Source organism: Phalaenopsis equestris, unplaced genomic scaffold (assembly GCF_001263595.1).
Source record: "Phalaenopsis equestris unplaced genomic scaffold, ASM126359v1 Scaffold000761, whole genome shotgun sequence".
Classification (NCBI taxonomy): Eukaryota; Viridiplantae; Streptophyta; class Magnoliopsida; order Asparagales; family Orchidaceae; genus Phalaenopsis; species Phalaenopsis equestris.
In genome coordinates, this window is record NW_018165201.1 from 4,152,095 (window position 1) to 4,177,690 (window position 25,596).

The following is a 25,596-nucleotide window of genomic DNA, read 5'->3' on the forward strand; positions in this document are numbered from 1 at the left end:
TTACCACAAGAAGAGGCGATTAAGATTTGTATTGATAACAAGTCTGCAATCGCGCTAGCAAAGAATCCTGTTTTCCACGATAGAAGCAAGCACATAGATATGCGTTATCACTACATCAGAGAATGCATCGAAAGAAGGGAGGTACAAGTGCAGTACGTGAAGTCTCAAGACCAAGTTGCAGATATTTTTACCAAGCCGCTGAAGAGTGAAGACTTTATTAAAATGAGAAGTTTGCTTGGAGTCACAAAATCAAGTTTAAGAGGGGGTGTTGAAATATAAACTTTGTTTTAGTTGTTTAAATAAATCTTAATTTCTATAGGCTTATTCTAGAATATGTGGTAGGTATGAAATTATTGCGTAGTAGGTGTGGTAGGTGTGGTAGGTGTTGAATTATTGTGTGGTAGGTGTGGAATTATTTGTAACCATTGGATTGTAATTGTGGTGACACAATCCTAGCCATAGGAGGTGCCACTAGTATAAATAGGGGTGAAGTCTTTGAGTTTGTATCAAACCAAGTAAAGGTGTTAAATAAGAGTGAAACTTCTTCCATAAGTTGTGTTTTTAACCTTTGTCATTTCCTAAAAGCTTTTCCATTCCAACAATCCTTACTAATAATCTCATATGCTTTTCATTTTGTGCCAGGTTGCAGCACAGGAGGGAGAGTATCTTGCTAGATGCTTCAACAAAATGAAGAAATGTGAAGAAAAACCTGAAGGCCCTCCGCGTATAAGAGGGACAGGCCGCCATCGATTCAAACCCTTCAGGTACAATGGAAAAAAGAGATGCATATGCTATAGCACAAAGCGTTTCTGTGTATTTAAGAAAATGTTGGAGAAAAGTATTGGCTGGCTTTTCCGCGGGTAGTCATTTTAGTCCCAAAGTCTATAAAAAATATCGATTTTGTCCCAGACTCTTTAATGTGTTGAAATAGTTGATCAATTAGATGCCCCCAAATTTCTACTTGTAATCTTTTCATCCCCCATAAATATTTCTTATGAACAAAACCATCAAAATGTCACCCCCAAGCCACTCCAATCAGCCTCTACCTTGTCTCATTATGTATTGTATATTTTGCATGCAGGTACCGGCATTTTGGACAATTTGCACCTTTGGGTGGAGGGCAAACAGCTGCGCAGCTTCCTTATGATTGGATTTCCATAGGACACAGCACCCAATGGCTTTGGTACTCCGTCTATGCAAGGTATATGCTGTACCATATGGTCCATATCTCTTAGGAAGATTTACATACATACCACTTAATTCCTATGTGTTCACATATCTAACACCTAAACTTAATTTTTTACATATATGCCACCTTACCTATGTATGGAAAGGTGTATTTCACTTTTTAAAAATTAAAATAGTGGTATTTTTTTTGTGATAGAAAAGATTGGACTGGTATAAATGTAAAAAGATAAAGTTTATGTATTAGATATGTAAATATATAGGAATTGGATGGTATATGTACATAAATGCCCAGGAACGTTTTAAAAATCATAAATAACTTCGTTATATACACTTAATTCTTTCTTCAATGATTTCTTAAACCTCAATATGTTACATGAGCGGTGTTTTACAAAAATATCCATTTTTTTTAATCCAGCAAACAAGTCAGTTGGCGCACAAGATTTCTGGTGATATCAGACTGGATGAGGAAAGTCGTATTTGGGAGGGACTCCAGTTGCATCTAAGCTGCAGAAAACAAAGTCATAAACATTCTTTTATTTATATATATTTATAAAAAAAACTTGAATAATAGGGCTCTTGGAGTAGCTTATTAATTTTATTGATTGCTAATTTACTTATTTGCAGCAAGAACTTGCTGTTCAATTTGAGCACTACAGTAATAAAGTAATGATGCTGATTTTTTAGAAAACATGGATTTGAGATTTTGTAGTAGTAAATTTTATAGCAAATAAGAACTCTTGATCATGTTTAAACTACAGCTTGTGCTTAAAATTCACGTTTTTCTCTACTTGTCCGTAAGTTTAGATTATGGAAAGTTCGTGGAAGTTGTTGTATTTTCAGTTCAGAACCGTTTTTTTTTTTAATCTACTGGCAGAAATTGACAAAATACTGAAAGAGATGAAAGAATTGACTCACAATCTCCCTTTTACTTGTATGCTGTCACTGCATATTTTTAGGAAGATTTCCATACATACCCTCAATTCTTCTGTATTTATGTATCTAACCCCTAAGCTTCAATTTCCACATACATACCACCTTATCTATGCATGAAAAAGTGTATTTTTTAAGTGGTATGAGAGATTTGGGTGGTATACATGTAAAAAAATTAAATTTTTGGTGTTAGATGTGTAAGTACATTGGAATTGGGTGGTATGTATGTAAAAGCCTTTTTTTTTTAATTAATACAGGCTGGTTCCTGAATAACTTCGCTGAAGAATTATGTGGCCAAACTTCAAATCAGAAGTCACTTTCAAGAATCAGAAAATACTTGCAACTGTAAGGATTGCTTCTCTTTTAGCACCAACTTAGCATTGTACCTATTGTAAGGTTTATAAATATTTCCATCAAAGCTTTGTGTTCTGATTGTCCCCTTAGCTTAAGGACAGTTCAGCGGATAATTGGTCCGATGCAAAGGCATCCATGAGTAGGGCTGATAATTTTGCTTGAAGATCACTCAAAAATTGATTCGAATTTTTTGTTCAGTCAAAATGAGTCGGTCTATGAGCTGACATCATGGATTGAATTTTTTTCGAGCTAATTTTGAGGTTTGGATGGATTGGCTAGAAGCATTGTTTTTTTAATTTATCAAAATTTTTTCATACATACCACTTAAACTTGTGTATTTACATGTCTAGCATCTAAACGTTTATTTTTACATATAAAAGGGAGCATTTCATAATAATGGTACTTTTTATGTGATAGGAATGACTTGAAAGGTATAAATGTTAAAAAGTAATGTTTAAGTGTTAGATATTTAAATACATAGAAACTTAATGCCCCTACATATATAATATAAATACGATTTTAGACTGTGTAAGTGATAGGATTTTTATATATTTGATTCATATTCATTTATTTTAAACTAGATCAATTGAAACTAGCCAGCTTATTTTGAGTTTCGAGCTGGAATGGATCCAAATAGATCCGGTTCAAGCCAAACTTTCTCGAAATTGAATACAAGGAAGCATGAGTCAATATCCAACCACATTGAATCGCATCCTAGCCAATTTTGAGCCCATCACATCTCTGCTCAAAATTGGATTTTTAACGCCGCTGCTAAAAGTGCTCATCTTCCACTCTTAGGATGCCAACATTCTCCACCTTTCACTCCTTCAACATGCCTTCTTGATGATAAAACATGCTTCTCTCCGCTTCCGAAACCCTCGTCCCTCTTCCTCCATCACCACCTCGATGGACTCCAACATTTCTAATCATCTTCCTCCTCACAACATCGACAGGGATTCCGACGAGGAGACCTGGAGCTACAACCCACCAAAACACAGCACAGTGGGCGGCGCATTTGACCCCCAGTCCAAATGGGTGCAGGAATGGAACCGCGCTTTTCTTCTCGTCAGAGCTTCCGGTCTCTTCGTCGACCCCTTGTTCTTCTACGCGCTCTCCATTAACGGCGACGAGCTCTGCCTCTTCGTCGACGGTTGGTTCGCCGCCACCGTCACCCTCCTCCGGTTCATCACCGATGCAGTGCATCTATGGAACATGTGGCTGAAGATGAAGACGGTGTGTCACATGAGAATGTGTGATAAAAGAGAAGATGAGGGGGTTGAGCAGAATGGTCGGATTTCGAAGATGAGTCCTCAGAGGGCAGCAATGCAATATCTCAAATTGAAAAATGTGTTCTTTTTTGATCTCTTCGTCGTCCTTCCAATACCTCAGGTATGATTATAACCACACAATTAATCTTCAATTCAGTGATCAAGATATGAAAATTGTTTTTTTAGGCATTTACATACATACCACTGAATTATACTTAAAAGTTTGCTTTTTTACATTTATATCACATAAAAAATACCACTTTTTTTTGCACTTTTATAACTAAGGTGGCATTTATGTAAAAATTGATGTTTTGTTGTTAGATATATAAATATGTATGAATTGTGTGGTATGGATGTAAAATACTTGCATACTACACAATATTCTCATGTATTAAAGTTTGATATTTACACTTATAACACTTTGGTACTTACATATCAAAATGTGTCTATCACTTTTAAAAAGATTATGATTGTGATATTTTTGATGTGATGATAAAGATTTGAGTGACATGCATGTAAACATGAATGTATAGGTACTGTTAGATATATAAATACATAAGAATTGTGTGGTATGTATGTGAATGCACTTACATACATACCACCCAATTCCTATTTATTTAAGTTTCTAAGCTCAAACTTTAATTTTTACATTTATAGCTCCCAAATTTTCACGTCAGACAAAAAAATACCATCATTTTAGCTCTTAAAAAAGGTGAAATATTTTTTCATGCACAGATAAAGCGGCATGTATTTAGGTGTTGGATATATAAATACATATGAATTGTGTGATATGCATGTAAATCTTCCCAACCAAAAACCTTTTGCAGGTGGTTCTATGGATGGCAGTACCTGCTCTAATAAAGCAAGGTTCCACCATGTGGGTCATGACCATCTTCTTAATCATGTTCCTCTTCCAATATCTCCCCAAAATCTACCACTCCATATCCTCCCTTCGACGCCTGCAGAACTCGTCGGGATATATTTTCGGAACCATTTGGTGGGGAATCGCTCTCAATCTCATTGCCTATTTCATAGCTTCTCATGTAAGTATTATTCTCACTCCCCCTTGTAGACTTTTAAAAGAAGAATAAATTCATTTAAATTATTAATATCGTTAATTAGATTAATTAAACTTAATTAATCTTTATTAATTGGGTTAATTAAACTTAATTAATCTTTTGCACAATCCCGTAACACAAATACCTTTGTCGCGATTCGTTCTTCTTCTTACCCGCGCACTATTCTTCCCCCTGCCGCGATCCTCCCACGTCGCTCCCGTAGGCCGGAGTAGAAGCCCTAGCGAGCCCGATCTCTCTGCACCGAGTCCTTGAGCAGAAGCCGTCTTCTCCTCATTTCATTGCTCGCACGACTCCCTCTGTCCTACAATTCGCTAATGTTGCCAACAAAAGGCGTTAAAAATATTTCAATCCTGCGACCGAATTCACAATATACCTCCTGACGAACAGAAGACCCTGAAAATCTTAAAATGAAAACTTGGGGGCAACTTAAAGTCATAATATTCACACAGACATTCAAGATGTTTAAATGATTTTATGACTTCATCAAGTTTTAATATAGTATTTGATTTGAATATAAATACCTCAACACTTATGCAAGTCTTTCAAAAGGCACACTTGGAAGCTACTTGATTTAGTAGATTGTTTAAAATCATGTAAAATGTTTGAAGACATCAAATGTTATAGCTAAAATAGTATATGAAATTAATTCTTGCATGTGCTTCAACCAAGCATATTGAATGCTCAAATATTATGTTTGAGAATACTGCTAGTGCAAATCTGACCGTCTTGTTTATAGGATTGGTTTGTAAGTCTCAACCATAGTCCGATACGCCTCCTCATAAGGAGTGGAGTTGACGAGTTTAGTAAGCTATAATAAACGTTCAAATCCAAAAGTAAGAATTTACAAGTCCAAATCACTTAGTCCGATCCTCCTACGTATTAGGATATGAATCGACATGACTTTAACTTCGAAAAATTTAATCTAACAAAACTAAATGCTTCGACTTCAAATATAAAAATTTAAAATGTTTGATTCCCCGACGATGACCCTGTTGATTGAAAACGACCGCAAACCGTATGTTCTATAGCTTTCTACCATTTGAATTGTGAATCATAAGAGTACAATTGATTGACATAAAACGTTCTATTGGCTTAGGCCGATGTAAATTTGTCCCCTTGAACAAACATTCACCCTAGATCTACATGGATATCTTGGATGAAGCAACCCATGGCTACTAACAAGAATTCTTCTTTCATGTTAAGTTGACTATCTCCTCTGACTAAGTAGATCAGATAACACGACAGTCCGGGATGACGGAATCCTGGGATATTGATCGGGTTTCGTCTTTATTCCCCCACCACCACTTTAAGTTTCAAGCGATGAATTTTACAACTTAGAATCCAAAGTTTGTTGTTATTCTACGTTCAATTTCAATCTTTAATGACTAATATTAATCGAATGCACTCTCCTTGTTATCTGGATGAGTAATTGATCATATAAGCTTGCGCCTGTGGGGAACCCGAACCCCATATCAAAAAAAGTTATAGCTAAATGAGGGTGAAATCTTTGGGTAATGTCTTACATACAATCTAATTTGTCTTCTGAAAATTCTACTCTCTTAGGCTCTGTCAACAAAATAAAATGAAAACAAAATGCAAAGAAGAGCGGTTGTGAATTTTCGTAGCCCGCACCCATTAGAGCTCTAAATGAAACAATGCAATTGATGAACAACTTAAACTAGACTAAATTAATATTTTATCATTTTCATTCAAATTAGGAAATAAACATGTTTGAATTTTTTTAAAATCTCAAAGACTAAATGAACTAAACTTAAACATAATCAAACTCGTTTATTAATGTTTACGAACAAATTTATTTTATTGTTTAAAAAGTAACTTGTTAAATACTGTGTATTTATTTGATATATTATTTAAATAAAATTTGATTATCTAGAGCCTATATAATTATATATTTAATAGTAATGTATTATAATTTAATATTAATATGCATATAAATTTAATACATTATTTATTTATTTTTATTTCAATGAACTAACTTGTTAGTATTTTTTTTTTGAGTTGTTTAATTACAAGAAAGCATATTTAAATTTTTATATTATTTTATTTACTTAGTATAAATTAATTTTGCATCTACAGACACATCTAAACTATGATATTTACGTGAAATATTTGCGTACATAAGATGTACGCAGCGCTGGGTACATCAGAGGTTATTCTGGTGGTACAGGGGAGTTATATCCGGGTTATACCGGAGGTTACAAGGGGGTATAACCCAGATATAACCCCATTGTACCCCCTGAATAACCCTTGATGTACGCAGCGCTGCGTACATCTTATGTACGCAAATATTTCTCGATATTTACATAGCATTCTGGCACTTTAAAGATATGCTTAAAAAGGTGTATTTGTCTTTGAAAAAAATGGTAATAACATTATTTTTTGTGATATTAAACATTTTAGTGTTATATGTGCAAATATAAGCGTCTAATTGCTAGATTTGTAAATACATAAGAATTATGTGAAATGTAAGTAACTGACATTAAAAAATTTAAGCAAGCCATATAACTTATCTTGAACGACTTATGATTCGGTCAAATCAAATCCAATCCATAGCATGCTCGGCCCAGCTCTCCATTACTACACACCCGTTCTTCTTCTTCATCATCTGATCTCAAACTCATCAGGCAGTGGGAGCCTGTTGGTACTTGTTAGGAATTCAGAGAGCCACAAAATGTCTAACAGAGCAATGCAGAGCCGTACAAGGTTGTTGGGCCGACGTGCTGGGATGTATTGAGCCCATATACTACGGCAACACCGCTGCTGTTGGAGGGAAGACGAGACATATATGGGCCAACAGCACGAGCTCGGCAGAGCAATGTCTTGGCGACAGTGGGAACAACTATAGCTATGGAGCTTACAGATTAACGGTCCTTTTGGTTGCCAACACGAGCCGGTTGGAGAAGATCCTGCTTCCTCTTCTGTGGGGCTTAATGACTCTAACGTAAGTTTTTAGTTATCTGCAATTTTCATAAAAAAAATTTAAGAGTTTTGTGAAATTTGCATACATACCATGCTATTCTTATGTAGTTGTTGCTTACATAATGCCCAAACTCTTATATTTACACTTATAACACTTCGATGTCATAAATCTATGCATGAAAAGTAAGTAAAAAATGACATCTTTATGTGATATTAAGGATGTTGAGTGCTATACATGTAAATATGAAAGTTTAGGTGTAAGTATGTAAATAAGCAAGAATTGTGTGGTATGTATGCAAATGGACAACGTATGTTTACATGCATACTACAAGATTCCTATATATATGCATAAATAACTACTAAACTTTATTATGTTAAATGGAATCCAGTGGCATGTTTGTAATAGTTGAAATGTAGGTTTTAAACATATATAAATTCGTAGAAATTGAGTATTATATATGTAAATCATCCTATTAATATTAAATATGGGATTTATCAAATCCCACCATTAATGAGATTTAATTTGTTTAAGATCCCCTCTTGTCAAATAATTCAGCTAATGAAAAATTTTGCCAATTACTGCAGCACCTTTGGTGGAGCTCTGGTTAGCACAACAGATTGGCTAGAGATTATATTCAACATTGTGGTCATCACAAGCGGCCTTATCCTAGTGACCATGCTGATTGGAAACATCAAGGTCAGAAGGCAAAAACATTCCATTGCATAAACATAAAAAAGTATTTGCATATTTAATGCCTAAACTTTAATTTTTTACATACATACCACATTATATATGCATGCGTAATGTGTAATTTAGTTTCTGAAAGTTAAAATGGTGATACTTATAGTCTCATGACTGTTTTTCATGGGATCCTTTTAGTCCACGAGACTATAAAATTGCAAATTTAATCTCGAGAGATTATTATTTTGTGCTGAAATAATCTCCATGGCGGACTCTTTTAGAATCCCTAAGGGTCGGTTTGGGTCCATTTGGGACGGCAGTGAATTTGTCTGTTTGTGTAAACTACGTTTTGACGTCCTGGCTAGGTACGGTGTCAGTTTTTTAGCTGCGGTCTGATTTTTTCAAAAGAAAAAAATTATAATAACTATTGTAGTTTTTTAATAAACTGAAGCTGCTCCAAACAAACCCAATTTAAATAACTTGGGGAATAATTTGACACTTTCGTACACTCCGAGACTAAAATAACCCCATATAAACTGTCAAAGGACTATTTTGACAAATTTAGATACGAAAGAAACATTTAGGTGTTAGGTATGTAAATATATAAGAATTGAGTGGTCTGTTAAGTAAATGTATGATAAATGTAGGTATTCTTGCACTCAACTACATGCAAAAAGAAGAGTTTGCACATGAAGATGAGAAGCTTGGACTGGTGGATGAGGCAACGGCAGCTGCCGAAGAGTATCCGGCAGCGTGTGCGGCAGTATGAGAGGCAGCGGTGGGCGGCGATGAGAGGCGTTGATGAATGCAATATGATAAGCAATTTGCCCCAAGGCCTGAGAAGAGACATTAAGTATCATCTCTGCCTCGACCTTGTTCGACAGGTACGTGTTTTTTGCATTGTAGACCTTCAGATTTTTCTAAATTTAGTTGCTAGTAATTAAAGATGTTTTTGACATTATGCTATACTTTTTGTTTGGCTCAAGTGTTTCTTTATAAAAGGAAGGCACATCTTTATGTTGTATCTAGGGCTGTGAATTTTGATTGGAGATTGTTCATCGCTCGAAAGTTAATTTAAATTCTAGCTTGGATCAAGATTGGATCGAAATAAACGAGCCAAGCTCATAGCTGATTTTGAGCCATACACTAATCGGCTTGAATTGGCTCGAGAGCAGTTCTAAGTGTTTTTTATTTATTAAAAATTATAAAAAAATGCTAAATAAAATAGAATATAATGAGATAAGAACCAATGTTGAGCTAGAACGGATTTTGAAAAAAAAATTGAGGAAGATAACAAAATAACCCAAATGAGTCGATTCATTTTGATTTCGAGCCGAATCATACTCGATTTAATTTGGAGCCAAGCTGGCTGGAAATTGAAGATAAGGAGCAACTAGCCAATTTTGATCCGAACTAAATCTATTTGAGCTGACTTCGAGCAAACTCTAGCTCGGCTGGAAACCAGCTTGTTAACAACTCTACACGTATGTAAACACCTCTGCATCTTATTGCTGTTATTGCAGATTTCACTATGATTGGATTATATGCAATAACAACAATAAGACGTTAAAAAATCCGCTTTTCTGGTGTTAGATATGTAAATACTTAAGTATTGTGAGGTATGTATGTAAATTTTCCATATGTTTGTGTTTCAATGTGAACTTTGCAGGTGCCTTTGTTTCAGCACATGGATGAGCTAGTGCTGGAGAACATTTGTGACAGGGTGAAGTCTCTGGTGTTTCCTAAAGGAGAAACTGTAAGCCTTCTTATCATATCAAGAGTCAACGTTATACTAATCATGTAATATAAAAGATTTGAATGGCATAAATGTAAAAAAACAAAGTTTAGGTGTTAAAAATGTAAAGTATGGAAACACCTCTAAAAATACAAAGTCTACAGATAAAATTATTTAAAAATTTTTAGGGGACTTATATATTATTATTCCTTTAGATAACGCGGGAAGGAGACCCGGTTCAAAAAATGATCTTCATCGTTCGCGGCCACCTTGAAAGCAAACAGCTTCTCCGCGACGGCTTGCAGAGCTGCTGCATGTTAGGCCCCGGAAACTTCACCGGCGACGAGCTCCTCTCGTGGTGCCTCCGCCGCCCGTTCGTCCACCGTCTTCCTCCTTCGTCTTCCACCCTAATCACCCTCGAGACCACCGAGGCCTTCGGGCTCGAAGCCGCCGACGTGAAGTACGTCACGCAGCACTTTCGGTATGTGTTTCTCAACGAGAGGGTGCGGCGGAGCGCGAGGTATTACTCGCCGGCGTGGCGGACGTGGGCGGCGGTGGCGATACAGCTGGCATGGAGGAACTATAAGGTGACGGCAGCTGCGGGTTCGGGAGGTTCGTCGTCGATGGCATTTGGTCGTCCGCGGCGGCCGGCGTCAAGGTGTCCCTCGCCGGGGGAGGAGAGGCTGCGGCATTATGCAGCGATGTTGACGTCGCCGAAGCCAAATGGGGAGGGTTTGTATTAAAATTATATCGTTTGACGGACAGTTTGTGAATTATATGGGTGAAAACTGAAAAGAAGGATATTTTTATAAAGATTAATCTCAAAAGTTATCGAAATTAAAGTCTGAGTTTTGAAAACTGAAAAGAAGGATATAATCTTGAGGCACTTGCATGCAATATATATATATATATATTAGCTAACCTTTTGAAAACAAAATACAACTTTTATAATCTCACAATGTTATAAATATAAATATCAAACTATGAGTTTTGGATACATAATTGTCTATCAATCTTTTATCATTTCACATTCAATGCTGCATCAATTAACTAAAATAAGAAAAAAAAAGGTAAAAAAGAATGATTTAATGCACAATGTTCTACTCATATTTATAAGAGAATTTTCTTTCTACATATAAATAAGGGAAATTTACATACACACCACATATTCTTATCTATATATTTAATTAAACAACCAACTTTTTATATTTACATTGAAATATCTTGGTGTTATCAAGCAAAAAAGATATATTTCACTTTTAAAAAGCAAAATAGTGATATTTTTGATGTGATATTAAAAATTTGAATGTTATGCATATATAATGATATAAATATGAAAGTTTAGGCGATAGATATGTAAATAGATAACAATTGTTGGAGCATGTATGTAAATAAGCAGTTTTTCATTAGAGGACTCAAGAAGTTGAACCCAAAGGTCAATATGCATGTTTGGCCGGGAACTCACGTGGGAGATTACACCCTCAAACACTATGACGGCCACAACTACTGAGAAATCATCCCCTCCATAATTGAAAACCAAAGGCTCTTCAAACAAATAGAAGCCAACAATTTGCTTTAAAATCAAGCTAATTCAATCACAATTTCAAATACACATTCATCTCAAGGTGGGTTGCATCAACAAAATTACAACAAAAAGGACAACTAGAAAAAAAAACATTTACCAACATAACCCTGAATTTTTGCAAGACATGAAAACTTTGTTACAAAAAAATAATACCTTGATGACTCAGGGTTAAGAGATCAAACTCCTCCCAGGTTTGGCACCCTCAAAGCTAGGAACGTTTAGCAGGTTTCCAGTATCAGACATGTAGAAGTAATTGTAGTTTATTCTAGTGACCAAATCAGCCAGGTGTGGAAAGTGCCCTACATTGATCTTAAAAGATAAGATCTGCAAAAATATAACCAGATTCAATAACCATGTTAAAAAAAATAAATATTCAAATAAAGTTAGGAACTATGTATTTACATATTTTAACACCTAAAATTCAATTTTTACATACATGCCAGCTTACCTATGTATGAAAATGTGTATTTTACCTTTTTTGAAGTTAAAAGAGATTTGGGTTGTATCAATGCAAAAGGTAAAGTTCGGTTAGATATATAAATGCATAGGAATTGGGCGGTATGTCTGTAAATGTACTCACAAAGTTGATAAAATTTGCTGAGTTAGAGAGAGAGAGAGAGAGAGAGTTAAAAAATTACTCGAAGAAGAAAGGCCATGCAATCATCAAACTGCTTTTCGATCCGGTCGACTTCCATTTCACATCTTGCCCTGATGGCTGGAGCTGCTCCCACACTGTGCAGTGTCTGCTGTATGGAGTGAAAATCTAGTACTAAACCCAGAATGCTCTTCACCCTACTCGCAATCAGAGCCCACTGCAAGTTAATAAAAATAAAAAAGGAAGATTTACATACACAACCACTCAATTCCCATGTATTTACATATCTAACACCTAAACTTCAATTTGTACATCTGTGGTATAAATTTAAAAGAAGTAAAGTTTAGGTGTTAGATTTGTAAATGGCCCAACAATATAATTATAAGCTGGTTTACTTTTAGACTAAAGAAACGGTTTCTAAATCCATATAAATGTGGAGCCTAATCTTTTTGCCATGCAATGATAACAAGGCATGAGGAAAATTAGCTGCACAACATTTCCTTGAAAGGCATTTTGGGAAATACAATATTTTCGACTGCCTTAAGTTATTTCTATATATAAAGAGGAGGGCCGTCTCTATGTTGTATTTGAAAGAATAGAGTTCTGACTTCTAACTATCCAAAATCAAAATCATTTTCTTTTAGGAAGATTTGCATACATACCATTTAATTAATACGCACTTACATAACCTAAGCTTTATTTTTTACACATACACTACCGTACCTATGCATGAAAAGGTGTATTTTATATTTTAAAAGTTAAAAATAATGATATTTTTTATGTGATATGAAAGATTTTGGGGGGTATAAATGTTAAAAAGAAAAGCTTAGGTGTTATATGTGTAAATAAATAAGAATTGGGTGGTATGTATATAAATGCTCCTTTTTTTATTAAAGAGGACTTTGGGAACTTAACAGTAATGGAAGCGGGGTGTCAAGAAAATTGAGATTATAGTTCTCCACAATCAAAATCAAAATGAGGTATTTCTTGTAAAATGTTCAAAAATTTCTAATTCAATGAAATTTTAATCCAGCGAAGGTTGAAAAGATAGACCAAACCAGCTTATCTGGTCCGACAAAGCATTGCCGTTGGATCAACGAAAGATAGGCCTCATGAGCTTCTATAACTTCATCAAGAGAGCCTGCAGATGACATAGTTGTGCAGAGCTCAATCCAAGCACTGTGAAATACCTGTTGAAAAAAGACATGCTTCAAGCTTTTGTGGCACTTCAAGCTTTTGTGGCAAATATGAATATGAAAAAAAAAAATTCATATATGCTAATGGAAAATAAGGGAAGGGAATATGATCATTTTACTCTGTCCATGACATATTGATGAAATGCATCAACAAAATGGAGGAGTTTTTGTTCCACTAACAAGTGATGCTTGTGATTTTGTACTGCAGTCCTTCCCTGCTTAGAAAGACCGGAACCTTGTTAGCAATCTTTAATAAAAAAAATGTAAGATTTACATACATACACTCAATTCTTATGTATGTACACATCTCACATCTAAACTTCAATTTTGATATGCATGCCACCTTACTTATGCATGAAAGAGTCTATTTCACTTTTTAAAAGTTAAAATGGTGTTATTTTTTATTTGATATGAAAGATTTAGGTGGTATAAATGTAGAAGGTAAAATTTAGGTGTTAGATATGTAAATACATAGGAATTGGGTGGTATGCCTTTAAATGCTCCCATATTGGAAGATTTACATACATACCACTCAATTCAACAAAGTAATATATTACACTTAATGTAAAAAAAATAAGATCTAGAAACAGAAAAATGTAATTCAAGCTATCTTCGTCATAACTGAATGGTATTGAACAATCCAGATGGATAGGAGAATACTAATGCTCACTATGATGCTGACAACATGTGAAAATAAAAGTTGCTAATGCTTTAAGCTGTGCTGATAAGAAGAATACCCATCATACGGAAGGAATTCAAATACATCACAACGTAGCAACAGTCCAGTTCATTTAACATGAACAATTTATGCAAGTTAGAGTGCACTACTTAATAGGAATATTTACATACATACAATTCAATTCTTATAATATATTTTAAAAAAAAAGAAAAAATTAAAATTAAAATAAATAAATATAATTGATTCCATACGAGACCTTAGCTTTCCACCCGCCAAATGGCAAAAAGGAGTCTCACTTTCTAAATTCCCAACTAGGTTTGTCATTTAGACCTAACAAAATCTAAATAAAACAGTAAGAAGAATCAAAATGCATCCTTACCTTCCACATCCATCTTCGAACCTTATCGAGCAAGTATTTTGCACGTTTGACCTTTAATAAAAAACCCATGACCTGAATGAATAACAAAAACAGTCAAATTATCCAAACAACCAATCTTAAATGGAAGAGAAAGCAGGGGAGTCAGAAAGGTAAATTTACCTGGTTATATTTCTTCAATGCCTCCGAATTGACAATTAGGTCAAGGGGCCAAGAAACCTATGTCATAGAATCTTAATTACATCAAAAAGAACCAAAATGAAACAAATGATCTCCCTGTTAAAATCATACCTTGTATGAAAATTTTAAGAGATCGAGTGCATCGATGCCAAAAAACTGACCAAAACCCCTACGTGGATTTGCAATTTTGTGAGCTTTATTTTCGTCATCTTCAAGAGCATCGGATTGCGAAATTGACACAACCAAAGAATCTGGAGAACTCAGAAGTGTACTATCAGCAGAATTTCGGATAGATTCCTATGCACGATAAAGTAATACCAGACAATATTAGAAGGGAATAATTTCACATCAGTTATTGCGAACAAAAGAATTGCATGCATTTTGAAATTCAAAGAACCTGCAAAATTGTATTTAGCTCAAAATCATCATCCCATGATTCACCCTCATCTATCTTGCCAAAAACTACAATGAGGAACCTCTGTAGCAGGTCACCTGAAAAAAAGAATATTCTCAAGCCCTGCAAGCAGTAAAACTGGCCGAAAAACATAATTTGAAACTCTAAATTACCTGATCCAAGCAAATAGATTGAACGTATTATATTAAGTTCATCCATAAGTTTCCAATCAGTCATTAGCTTCAAAAGCATATGTCTACCGATTTGATCCATCTAGAAGTGAAAAAATGAAAAAAAGGAAAATTTACGAACATACCAATCAATTCCTATGTATTTACATACTTACATCTAAACTTAACTACTTTTACATAGATGCCTTATTAACTATTCATGAAAAGGTTATTTCAATTTTTAAAAGTTAAAATAGTGATAATTTTTGTCCCTTCTAAAATATCACTTTGCCCTTCGTTTGCCCCCCTCAAAAAAGAAGCTAGCCCCGCCCCTGATTTTGAGTCATAAGAAAGGCTTGGGTGGTATATATGTAAAAAATAAGGTTTGTTTGTTGCATTTGTGAAGAAATAAGAATTGTGAGGTATACATGTAAATGCTCCAAAAAAAAGTTTTCAGATCATTAGTGACAAATATAAAAAAAAGAATAAAATCGGCATTTGCATTTCTACCTGTGTTTTAATATATACAACAACACATTCTTTAATGATGACATCAGGTTGGGGCGTGACATTCAAACTTAAGTCTTGGATCCAACTAAGAATTCTTCGGGAAAGTGTGCTGTTCTTTTGGAAAGGAAGAAGATCAGACACTGGGACATCTTCCTGTTCTACAAAAAACTGGTTTCCATGAGAATTCCACCTAGATAAGTCAAAACAGTATCTCTGAAAGGCCTTTTTTTTTTTTGGAAAATTACATACATAAGACAAAATTCTTATGTATTTACATATCTCACACCTAAACTTTCATATTTACATGCATGGCATGTTGGTGCTTTAAACCTATGCATAAAAAGGTGTATTTCACCTTCAAAAAGTTATAATAGTGCTATTTTTATGTGATATTAAAATTTGAGTGCTATGTGTGTAAAGAATTTTGTGAGACATGTAAATACATAAGAATTGTGTGCAAAGTATGTAAATGCCCCTTTTTTAATACCTGAAAAGAAGGAAGAAAGGTTGGAAAGGAATACAAACATTCCAAATTCCTAATATCTTTTTCTACAAGAAGCTGTTGTACGTCACTATGTTGAAAACCAAAAGTATAGTCTGTTCCAGAACAATGACGAAGAGAATCTCCATTTTGGCTATCAATGTTTGCATCTGTGGTGTTAAACTTTTCGGTATAAATAGCCATTCGCAAGTTTTCGTCATTCAAAGGAGGAAGGCGAATGTACTGAGATATGTTTAGATTACTCCAGGAATCTTTGTGTTTTTCAATAAACTGCCGGGAAACAGTCATGATCGGAATATGAGGGTAGAGAATGTCAATATCTTTGGACTCTGTGCTTCGATAGTCTGAGTTACATTTAGGTTCAACTTTTATTGAATCATGAACTTGTACGATTCCAACATTAAGAGAATCGTCTTTTCCACAGCCTATCTTTCTCCTCCCTGTTATTGCATCAGCCAAAAATTTAATCCATGTCTTCTCATGATTTAATGATGTTTGTTCATCTTCTGTAACTCCTTTCATTATCATCTCAGTTATCTCAGTGGAGGGTATCGTTAGTTTTGGATAAATGTGATCCCCATCACCTACTAAGCCCGTCAATGACACCAAGAAGGCTTCAGGCAAGGTTAAAATTCCCATTAGTCCAGCATAATTGAAACGCTCATCACATATATTTGCTTTCGAAGTGTTTGACTTAGCGTCCTGCTCATATTGCTGGCTGTTAAATTGACCACCAGAGTTTTTCCATGTTGGAACGTCGAGTTCACCGCCACGAACATGCTGAATCAACTGCAAAGATTTTCCAGCAGATACAATGGGTCTTGCGAGTTCCTTCAGGAAAATAGGACAGTTAATTTCATTTTGATCACCCCCTCTCGCAGAAAAAGACATTGGAACAGCTTCTCGCCCTTCTTGTTCTCTCCAGACTCGTGGAATAGTAGATTTTATATTCTTGTCGGCTAGAGTCTTATTGGATTTTGGACGAAAAAGATAACTGGTCTCCCAATATGTCGGCTGATCGACAGTAACTGCATTGTTGGCATAAAAGAATACCTGCAAAGTGGAGGAAGATAACTGTAAGAAACTGACCTACAAATGTTCATTATTAGGTTCAATTTTATAACACGGCCTATATTGGTGAACCAGTAAAAAAAAACATTTCAGACTTCAAAAATCTTCAAAAGAAAATATTTACCCAACCATGAATACATGGGGTGTTAGTTCTAGCAAATGATCCCTGAATTGTAACTTTAAAAAGAAAAAAAAAGCATTTATTTACTTACTTCTCTCAAAACTCGTAGCTATCATTCTTACCTCAACTTCAAAAGCATATACGAGTGATAGTAAGCCATATAAAGAATTGGTACAAAACATTATTGTTACCGTGCGCAGAATATAGAAGAAAAGTGTAAGATACAATTTCCTCATTCTTCAATCAATAGTGTCTTTTGATGACTATCTGCGAACATTTATTAGCCGAATTATGGTCTCCATAAAAAAAATGAGAATGAAACAAAGGTAATTTTATGATAAACTTCTGTGCCATAAGCTATTTGAGTATATGAACTATCGGAATACAATAGAGGCAACTCAAACTCGTGTATTCCGGGTGCCCGGGTACAGGTCACTGAAATAAATTTTGGGGCATTTACATACATACCACCTAATTCCTATGAATATCTAACACAAACTTTTCTTTCTAAATTTATGCAACCCAAGTCCTTCATATCACATCAAAAACACCACCATTTTAAAATTAAAAAAAGTGAAATACACCTTTTTATGCATAGGTAAGGTGGCATGTATGCAAAAATTTTCAAGTTTGGGGGTTAGATTTGTCAATACATAAGAATTGAGTGGTATATAAAGCTTCCATAAAAATTTTAAAAATACATGGGTGGGGTCTGGTTGCATGCATCAACATTTCCTAATACCCCATATTAGTGGGAGTAGTACGAACTAAACTCGAGCTTGAGCTCGATTTTCATTAATTAATCGAGCTCAAGCTTATGTTGGGATGGCATGAGCTTGACCCAACTAATTTATACCTTGACATCTTTTTCTATGTGTTTACACACATATTTGAGATATTATGTTTTAGCAAAGTATGGAAAAAATCAAGATTGAAGAAAAACAAGCTCGGGGGATAAAAAAAGAAAAGGCATTTACATGCACACCACCCAATTCTTTGTATTTACATATCTAACATCTAAACTTCACTTTTTATAATTATACAAACCCAAATCTTTCACATCACATCAAAAATAACATTATTTTAACATTCAAAATGTGAAATACACCATTTTATGCTTAGGAAAGGTGGCATAAATGTAAAAAATTAAAGTTTAGGTGCTAGATATGTAAATACATAGGAATTAAGTAGTATGTATGTAAATCTTTGAAAAAAGAAAAAAAAAAAGGAAATCGTAAATACCTCCTCACAAGGATCATCAAGAAATCCTTCATACAACCATAAGTCCAGCACCTCAAGATACGGAAGCATACATTCTACCATAATGGAAAGCAACATATGATATGGTTTTTCCTGTTTTAAGCAGGAATTGTTTAGATAAATTTGTAATGGAAAATATTAAAAGAAATAGCTGGAGAAAACATAGTATATTATATTTCTAACCTCACCACCGGGCACAAGATAGGCTTCATTCAATTTCTTGAACAGAGAATCCAGAATAATAACTGCAATCTTATTCGCTGGGACTGCAAGTTCAGAATTAATGCAAGCATTCGGTATGGATCCATACACCACTTGAGCAAGATACTCTGCCCCAGAGCACAAACTGTGAAGTAGTGTGCCATATGAGATAAATTTCATGAATAGAAAGAAATCTAAAACGGAACATGCAGGGAGGTCAAAGTTATGAAGCTTAGGGGCCGTTTAGAATCATTTTTTCTTTTTAATTTTTATTTTGTTTTGTATATTTTTTACTTGCAATAGGACAAGTTCAATTTGTTATAACATGTTTAGTTTTTTTTAAAAAACATTCAAAATAATATTTAAATGTTTTGAATGTTTTTAAAAACAAGATAATTTATTTTTAAGAACAAAGAACAAAAACACACCAAAAAATGCACTAAGTAAACATATTTTTAAAATAAAAACAAAAGCAAAATAATAAAAGTGATCCCAAACAAGCACTTAGTAACATAATTTCTTTGACTCTTTCTGTTCAACAATAGAAAAAATAAAAGCGATGGCGGCTACAACCAACGGTGGTAGTTGTTTTAAGAAAATCAAAACACTAAAAAGTAAGTTGTTTTAGTGTTCATAAAAATAACAACAGAAAAAATAAAAATTTTAAATAATTAGAGGTTCTTCTTTCATTCTTCCTCACAGGAACTTTACTTCACAATGCTTATAAATGGATATAATCTTAGAAAGGTTTGAAGAAAGGGGTGCCGGCCAAAGCAAACATGTTTTAAAGGTTATTTTCAAGAAAAGTTTGCTGAAGAAAAGTTACATTATGTGGAAGTTCAAAAGGAATATGCGGCAAAGAAAGATTGAAAAAGCAAATTAATAAATAGTTGGGAAACTTAGAAAAAGAATAAATTTAATCCGGAAACTCTAACTTGATGGTAAAATTTGTTAATGGCACCAGAAGCAAAACTTAAATATTTCTAAACATAGGACAAGCAGATTAGGGCCTTGAAACAATTCATGACAGTGAAACTGAAATGCTTCATTAAAACAATAAAATTTGTTTAACATATCCAATTAATTGATTGGAAACATTGGGAAAGGGAAGACATGATACACACTGAGAATATCTAAATGAAAACATAAATATATCTAAAGGGTTTCCTCATACATATAGTCATGTCTTCACAGTCTACACACCGCTGTGAACAGAATAGCTCCAAATTGAAGAAGACAGACTGTCGAGACAAAAACTTTTAGGGAAATTTACATTTACATACCTAGCACACAATACCTAGCACACAATTTCTTATGTATTTACATACCTCACACCTAAACTTTCATATTTACATACATAACACTTTGGTGCTTTAAGCCTATGCATAAAAAGCTGTATTTTACTTTTAAAAAGTGCTAATAGTGTTATTTTTTATGTGACAGTAAGGTTTGTGCTATGTGTGTAATAAGAAAGTTTAGTTGTGAGATATGAAAATACAATAGAATTGTGTTATATATATGTAAATATCCCAAACTTTTAGAAATGATAATGACAACTTGCTAAGAATGGCCTGAGATGAGTTATTAAGAGCATGAAAATTGACTAATTTATTAGGTCAAATAACTTAGCACGCCATGAAAGCAGAGAACGAAACACAAAAAAGCGAAGGTAAGTAATGAATAAACTTGTTCAAAAGAGTTAAAATTTCTTTTTGAGAGACCAACTAGACCAAAGGTCGCAAACAGAAGATTTTACAAATAATAATGATAACTATAAATATTCAAAGTTTATAATTAGGAGCTTTACTCAAGCATATCCAAGCAAAGTCAGAATAATTGAGATTAAAATGGAAATGCCTGACCTTGATAAAGAATTGGTCAGCTGAAGGAGAGTAATTGTAATTTGGCAATCTATAGAAGTCGACTTTATTTCCTCTTTTAAAGCAAGATCCCGCACTCTCTTTATACATAATAATTAAAATTAGACAAAAGAAAAAATTAACAGATGTGGACATATAATGAAATTATGTGGCATACTTACCTTGAGCCATGAATGGACGGAATTAGCAAAAGCCTCGAGGGTAGGAGCTCTTTGACGAGAAGCTTTTACCTTCTTAACAAAGAGTTCCACCTTCTTCAAACATGTTCCACAGAATAAGAACTTGTCTAAAATGCTACGGAGACTAGTCTGGGATAGATGACAAACAAAAATCCCACTTTTCACCAGAAATTTTTGTCCCTCCTCATCCCAATAAAATAGATGGCTGCAGAAACCTTGCAGCATCTGTAAGATGCCATGTACCTGATCAAAAAATGAAACTTTAGCATAGCTTTAGGTATAAACTATGTCATTAGGGTACAAAACACATTGTGAGAAGTGCCAATTTGCCAAACACAGACTTTTATTGGAGGAAGGCTTAGCAGCAGAACATGTTTTTTTAGCTGCAAAGCATTCAGAAAGCCATACAAACTAGTGTTTAGTAGTCTGAGAAAGCACCCCAACAACAGAACGTTCATTGTTATGAAAATAAATAGGGAAATTGACATACAAACCACACAATTCTTATGTATTTACACATCAAACACCCAAATTTGGATATTTACACTTATGACACATTTATGTCATAAACCTATGCATGAAAAGGTGTATTTCATTTTTAAAAAAGATAGTGATGATAGTATTTTTGATGTGATATTACAGATTTGAGTGGTATGCATATAAATATGAATGTTTAGGTGTTATATATAAAAATACAAAAGAATTTTATGCTATGTGTGTAAATTTCCTAAAAAAAAAAATTCTTAAAGAAGCGAAAACAACCAAATTGGGGAAAAAAGGGACAAAAAAATATTTAAATACCAGTTCTTTTTCATCCGCCTTAAAGCTAGGGAGTGGTTCTGCATGAGGCATGCCATTTGAGATGCTAAAATGGAGCTTGCTGATAAAACTCTGTTGACACTCCCCAGCCATTGTGGCATACATCAGTCAAGCAATGAGAATAACCGAATAACGCCTGTAAGCTTTAGCTCAGATGAATGGAAATCAATAAGCACGAGATTTATGGCATGGCATTTCATTTTAGGACTTTGACAATTTATTTTCCCCTTCAAAGAGACATATTTTAATCTTCCCATAAGACATATACTCTGCATAATGTAAAAAATTAATTGTAAAATTTAACAATTTCCATGAAATTTTTTATAGCTTGACTGTAAAAAACTGTGCTTTACATTCAAGCTAAATTTTGACATTAGATTTATAAGACAAAATTAAATATGTATAATGCCACTTGAACAATCTAATAAACAAAAGAAGATTTATCTTCATGTTATACTGAAAAAAAATATTTTTAGATTATTAATATATGTAAAGACAAACAGAACCTATTTGAAAGTCTTATGTAAAATAATCTATTTTGTTTTTTATTTCCAAATCTGGAAATTGTGCCATACAATTCAATCTAGCTTCATATTCTCGATTTTATTTTATTGATATAACCAAAAAAGCTTTTATTTTTGGGTGAAATCCCGTCAGATTCCAAGCACAAGCCTAAGGGAATCCTGTGATGAAATTTTCTAAAAGAGCCCATCTGCGATTCCAGCAGGGGGCGCCAACAACAGATTCTACCAGTGGATTTCACATTACTAGTGGCAAAGCATCTACATCAATAATTTCAATTAAATATGAATTCAATAGCTCGAGCTCAAGGAAAAAAGAAGGAATTATAAATAATTTAAATCAATCAATCATTATGATTTTAAATGTCATTATTTATTAAAAAATAAAAAAATTAATGACTTACCAAAGCTATAAAATAATGACTTCTATTTAAATAAGCCAAATTAAGGTAATTTTTATACAAACTTTGAATGAGTTAATTTACTCTAAATTTCAAAAAAAGTCCTAGTATTCTAGTTCAAATTTCTATGCTGCAAATCAAGATCCTTCATACTATCTCTAAAACAAAAAACTTAAAAGATAACATCATGCATATAAAGATAATAATATCAAGCTATTATTAAAACTTAGCAATCGATCCCCACAAATCACATAACAAAGGGGGGTTTTCGATTATGGCTCAAGCTAAGTGATGAGTTGTGTAAATCACTATCCTATTATATCGTAATGTCAACATAATCATTGATGCGAGCAAAGTAAAATTTTGACATATTCAATGTGTTTCATTATCGTATATTTATAAAGTTCAAACCTTAGAAGATATTTTTCAAAATAAATCAAATATAATTTGAGAGCATAAACATAAAAGATAGGTGAAGAGAAATCACAAAAACCAATTCATAGTCATGATAGTTCAAGGAATAAATCAATAACTCCTAATATCATAATAGGCTAATTATTGGTTATGAACATAAGCGACGAATCAATATAATCCATGAAATGAATGGTGATCATATATTAGAAGCCAATGAAAGCACTCCTAATTTTCATAAAATAATTAGGAAACCTAAAAATACATCGGACATTCTCAAACCCAGTTCTTCTGACTCAGATGCCGCCTCTGACAACCCACTTCCATCTAACAACCCAAAACATAACTAATCCCAGTGCTAACCTTCACAACAATTTCAATAATAATTACAAAAAAAGATTACTTCATTATTTATTAAGAAAATTTGAATACATACCACACAATTCTTATGCATTTACAAATCCAACGCTCAAAGTTTGACATTTTCAGTAACAACACCTTGGTGTCATAAACTTATACATGAAAAGGTGTATTTCACTTGAGAAGATAGTGATGGTGTTATTTTTGATATGATGTTATAATTTGAGTGGCATGCACGTAACTATGAATGTTTAGTTGTTCTATATGAAACTACAAAAGAATTTCGTGGTATGCATGTAAATGCCCTTGTTAATATTAGACTCCAAAATTTCAATATTCTATAAAATTTTCTAAAAATTAGGAAGCTTGTCCCTGATCTAGAGCCTCCCCCATTTTGAGTTTTAATATTGACTTCAAAAACTTACATCTAGCACGAACATCATCATATTAAACTACATGCTCAACAACGCACTGATAAATAATAGGAACTATATTCTGTAGATTAAGGTTCCTACAAACCCAGTTCACGCAATATAATCTTCAAATGTTGAAGTTCAAATTAATTTAACGTTAACATTTATTTAACAATAACAATTAACAAGAGTTTAGACGCGATCGATATAATTAGCCAGGTTTACAGTTCATTCACAAATAATCATCGATTACAGCATATAATTTTCCTATTTTAGAACACTCATTATTAATACTCTTCCATAAATCTAGAATTCCCGAGTCTAAGGCTAGAAGGAGGCTGCTATGAACGACATGGAGGTTATTCAAGTGCAATAACAACCCACTTCCGTGGCCCAAGAGCAGGAAACCAAAAAGGTAAAGAGACGGGAAGAGGGAAGAAGAATTATGGCATTATTGCTCGGCACTCAATCCGCCACGGACCACCTTGATCGACGATCACATCAGCCTCCAATGCCTTCGCTACAGTCGCGATCTACCTCCCTCCTTCCCTCTCTCTCTCTCTCCCAAAAAATGCAACTGATCTAACATATTTAAACCCACTGATAAGAGACATAGTTCATGATTAGGGTTTAAGAGAAGTAGCGACCACCATCGCGGCGAACAGCAGCGAAAAAAAAGCAGAATATGACGGCGGCGAGGGCAAGTTGACCTTATCGAGACAAACATCTGCCGATGAAGGAAAAGAAGAAAGAGGTGGAAGCGCCGGCAATGGAGCTTCTACGGCAGCCGCTCCTCCCCCGCCAGCCGCTAACGGAGAAGGAGGTTGCTCAAACCTTCCCGCTTGAAAAAGTGACGACTAATAACCGCGACCCCTCTAAAAATTATTATATATATATACACACACACACATAACATTCGTAAGAGGCTATTAGACGAGTCCCTAACAAATTTCACGTGCACAGTAAGACAAATGCACTCAGACGGGCTCAAACTCGTGACCTTAATGGACTTACAACATACAATAGCTGCCAAGCTATTAGTCACAACGAGCGTCATATCTTAAATATGCAATATTCACTATTGAAGAGCTAGGCTGATAAATTTCAGGCACAATACTTGAATGCCCAATCACCTCACATTATAACATTCATAAATTTTTACATATTTACACATCCAACATCTAAATTTTTGAATTTATTTATACAGCATTTTATTGTCAAACTGTATTTTTCTTTAGACAAACTAATGATAAAATAATTTTCATGTTTTTTTTTTATCAATATTATTTATATAAATGAAAATTGAATTGCATAAACTAAACATACGAACATTATTGCATGCCAACATTTTTAAGATATTTAGAAATTTTTGTCTTTGTTTGGATGTTCTTCAGTGAATGTTGAGAATATAAACATTAAAAGTTTAGGTGTTCATGCAAGTAAATAAAAAAATTTTGTTCATCAAGAATTTAATACCCTCATTTGCCCCATTTTCCCCACTTGAAAGAATATATGTACATGCTCTTCAAGCTTTTTAGCTGCAACCTGACTTGACTAAATACGGTAGCCGCTAGAAAGTTAAGACATTTTCATAAA

The 25,596-nt window shown here is 34.0% G+C and overlaps 3 protein-coding genes across 6 annotated transcripts in view; 2 read left to right on the plus strand and 1 right to left on the minus strand.

The window, feature by feature from the left end:
- LOC110030797 (external alternative NAD(P)H-ubiquinone oxidoreductase B3, mitochondrial-like) overlaps nt 1-1,691 on the plus strand; it is a 13,260-nt gene extending 11,569 nt beyond the window's left edge. Inside the window, exons 8-10 of the mRNA XM_020733715.1 lie at nt 643-764; nt 1,082-1,201; nt 1,604-1,691. Coding sequence (XP_020589374.1) covers nt 643-764; nt 1,082-1,201; nt 1,604-1,691 — 330 coding nt within the window. The remainder of the gene's footprint in view (nt 1-642; nt 765-1,081; nt 1,202-1,603) is intronic.
- A 1,540-nt stretch (nt 1,692-3,231) lies between these two features.
- Nucleotides 3,232-10,968, plus strand: LOC110030796 (cyclic nucleotide-gated ion channel 4-like). The gene is made up of 7 exons (XM_020733714.1): nt 3,232-3,861; nt 4,568-4,783; nt 7,465-7,781; nt 8,345-8,456; nt 9,089-9,325; nt 10,111-10,197; nt 10,392-10,968. The coding sequence occupies exons 1-7, from the start codon at nt 3,316-3,318 to the stop codon at nt 10,917-10,919; spliced, it is 2,043 nt and encodes a 680-aa protein (XP_020589373.1). The 5' UTR covers nt 3,232-3,315; the 3' UTR covers nt 10,920-10,968.
- A 743-nt stretch (nt 10,969-11,711) lies between these two features.
- On the minus strand, nt 11,712-24,786 carry LOC110030798 (gamma-tubulin complex component 5-like). 4 transcript variants are annotated; one of them, XM_020733717.1, is made up of 17 exons: nt 24,711-24,786; nt 21,877-22,030; nt 21,058-21,318; nt 20,879-20,976; nt 18,999-19,161; nt 18,798-18,908; nt 16,349-17,416; nt 15,862-16,014; nt 15,355-15,454; nt 15,185-15,279; nt 14,899-15,084; nt 14,770-14,826; nt 14,611-14,682; nt 13,672-13,767; nt 13,415-13,546; nt 12,400-12,573; nt 11,712-12,085 (listed from the first exon to the last, which is right to left on the minus strand). In XM_020733717.1, the coding sequence occupies exons 2-17, from the start codon at nt 21,997-21,999 to the stop codon at nt 11,930-11,932; spliced, it is 3,045 nt and encodes a 1,014-aa protein (XP_020589376.1). In that variant the 5' UTR covers nt 22,000-22,030; nt 24,711-24,786; the 3' UTR covers nt 11,712-11,929. The 4 variants fall into 4 exon arrangements, with proteins under 4 accessions (XP_020589376.1, XP_020589378.1, XP_020589375.1 ...); XM_020733719.1 differs by having other exon boundaries at nt 21,877-22,037; XM_020733716.1 differs by having other exon boundaries at nt 21,877-22,163.
- Between the last annotated feature and the right edge of the window lie 810 nt (nt 24,787-25,596).

Coding starts and splice junctions, on each gene's coding strand:
- LOC110030796 (XM_020733714.1), top strand. CDS start 3,316: ATGATAAAACATGCTTCTCTCCGCTTCCGAAACCCTCGTCCCTCTTCC. Junction 8,457..9,088: donor TGCTGATTGGAAACATCAAG/GTCAGAAGGCAA, acceptor TGATAAATGTAG/GTATTCTTGCACTCAACTAC. Junction 9,326..10,110: donor GCCTCGACCTTGTTCGACAG/GTACGTGTTTTT, acceptor TGAACTTTGCAG/GTGCCTTTGTTTCAGCACAT.
- LOC110030798 (XM_020733717.1), bottom strand. CDS start 21,999: ATGTATGCCACAATGGCTGGGGAGTGTCAACAGAGTTTTATCAGCAAG. Junction 16,015..16,348: donor CCTTTCTTCCTTCTTTTCAG/GTATTAAAAAAG, acceptor TTTGTAGAACAG/GAAGATGTCCCAGTGTCTGA. Junction 15,085..15,184: donor AGCTAAATACAATTTTGCAG/GTTCTTTGAATT, acceptor TATCGTGCATAG/GAATCTATCCGAAATTCTGC.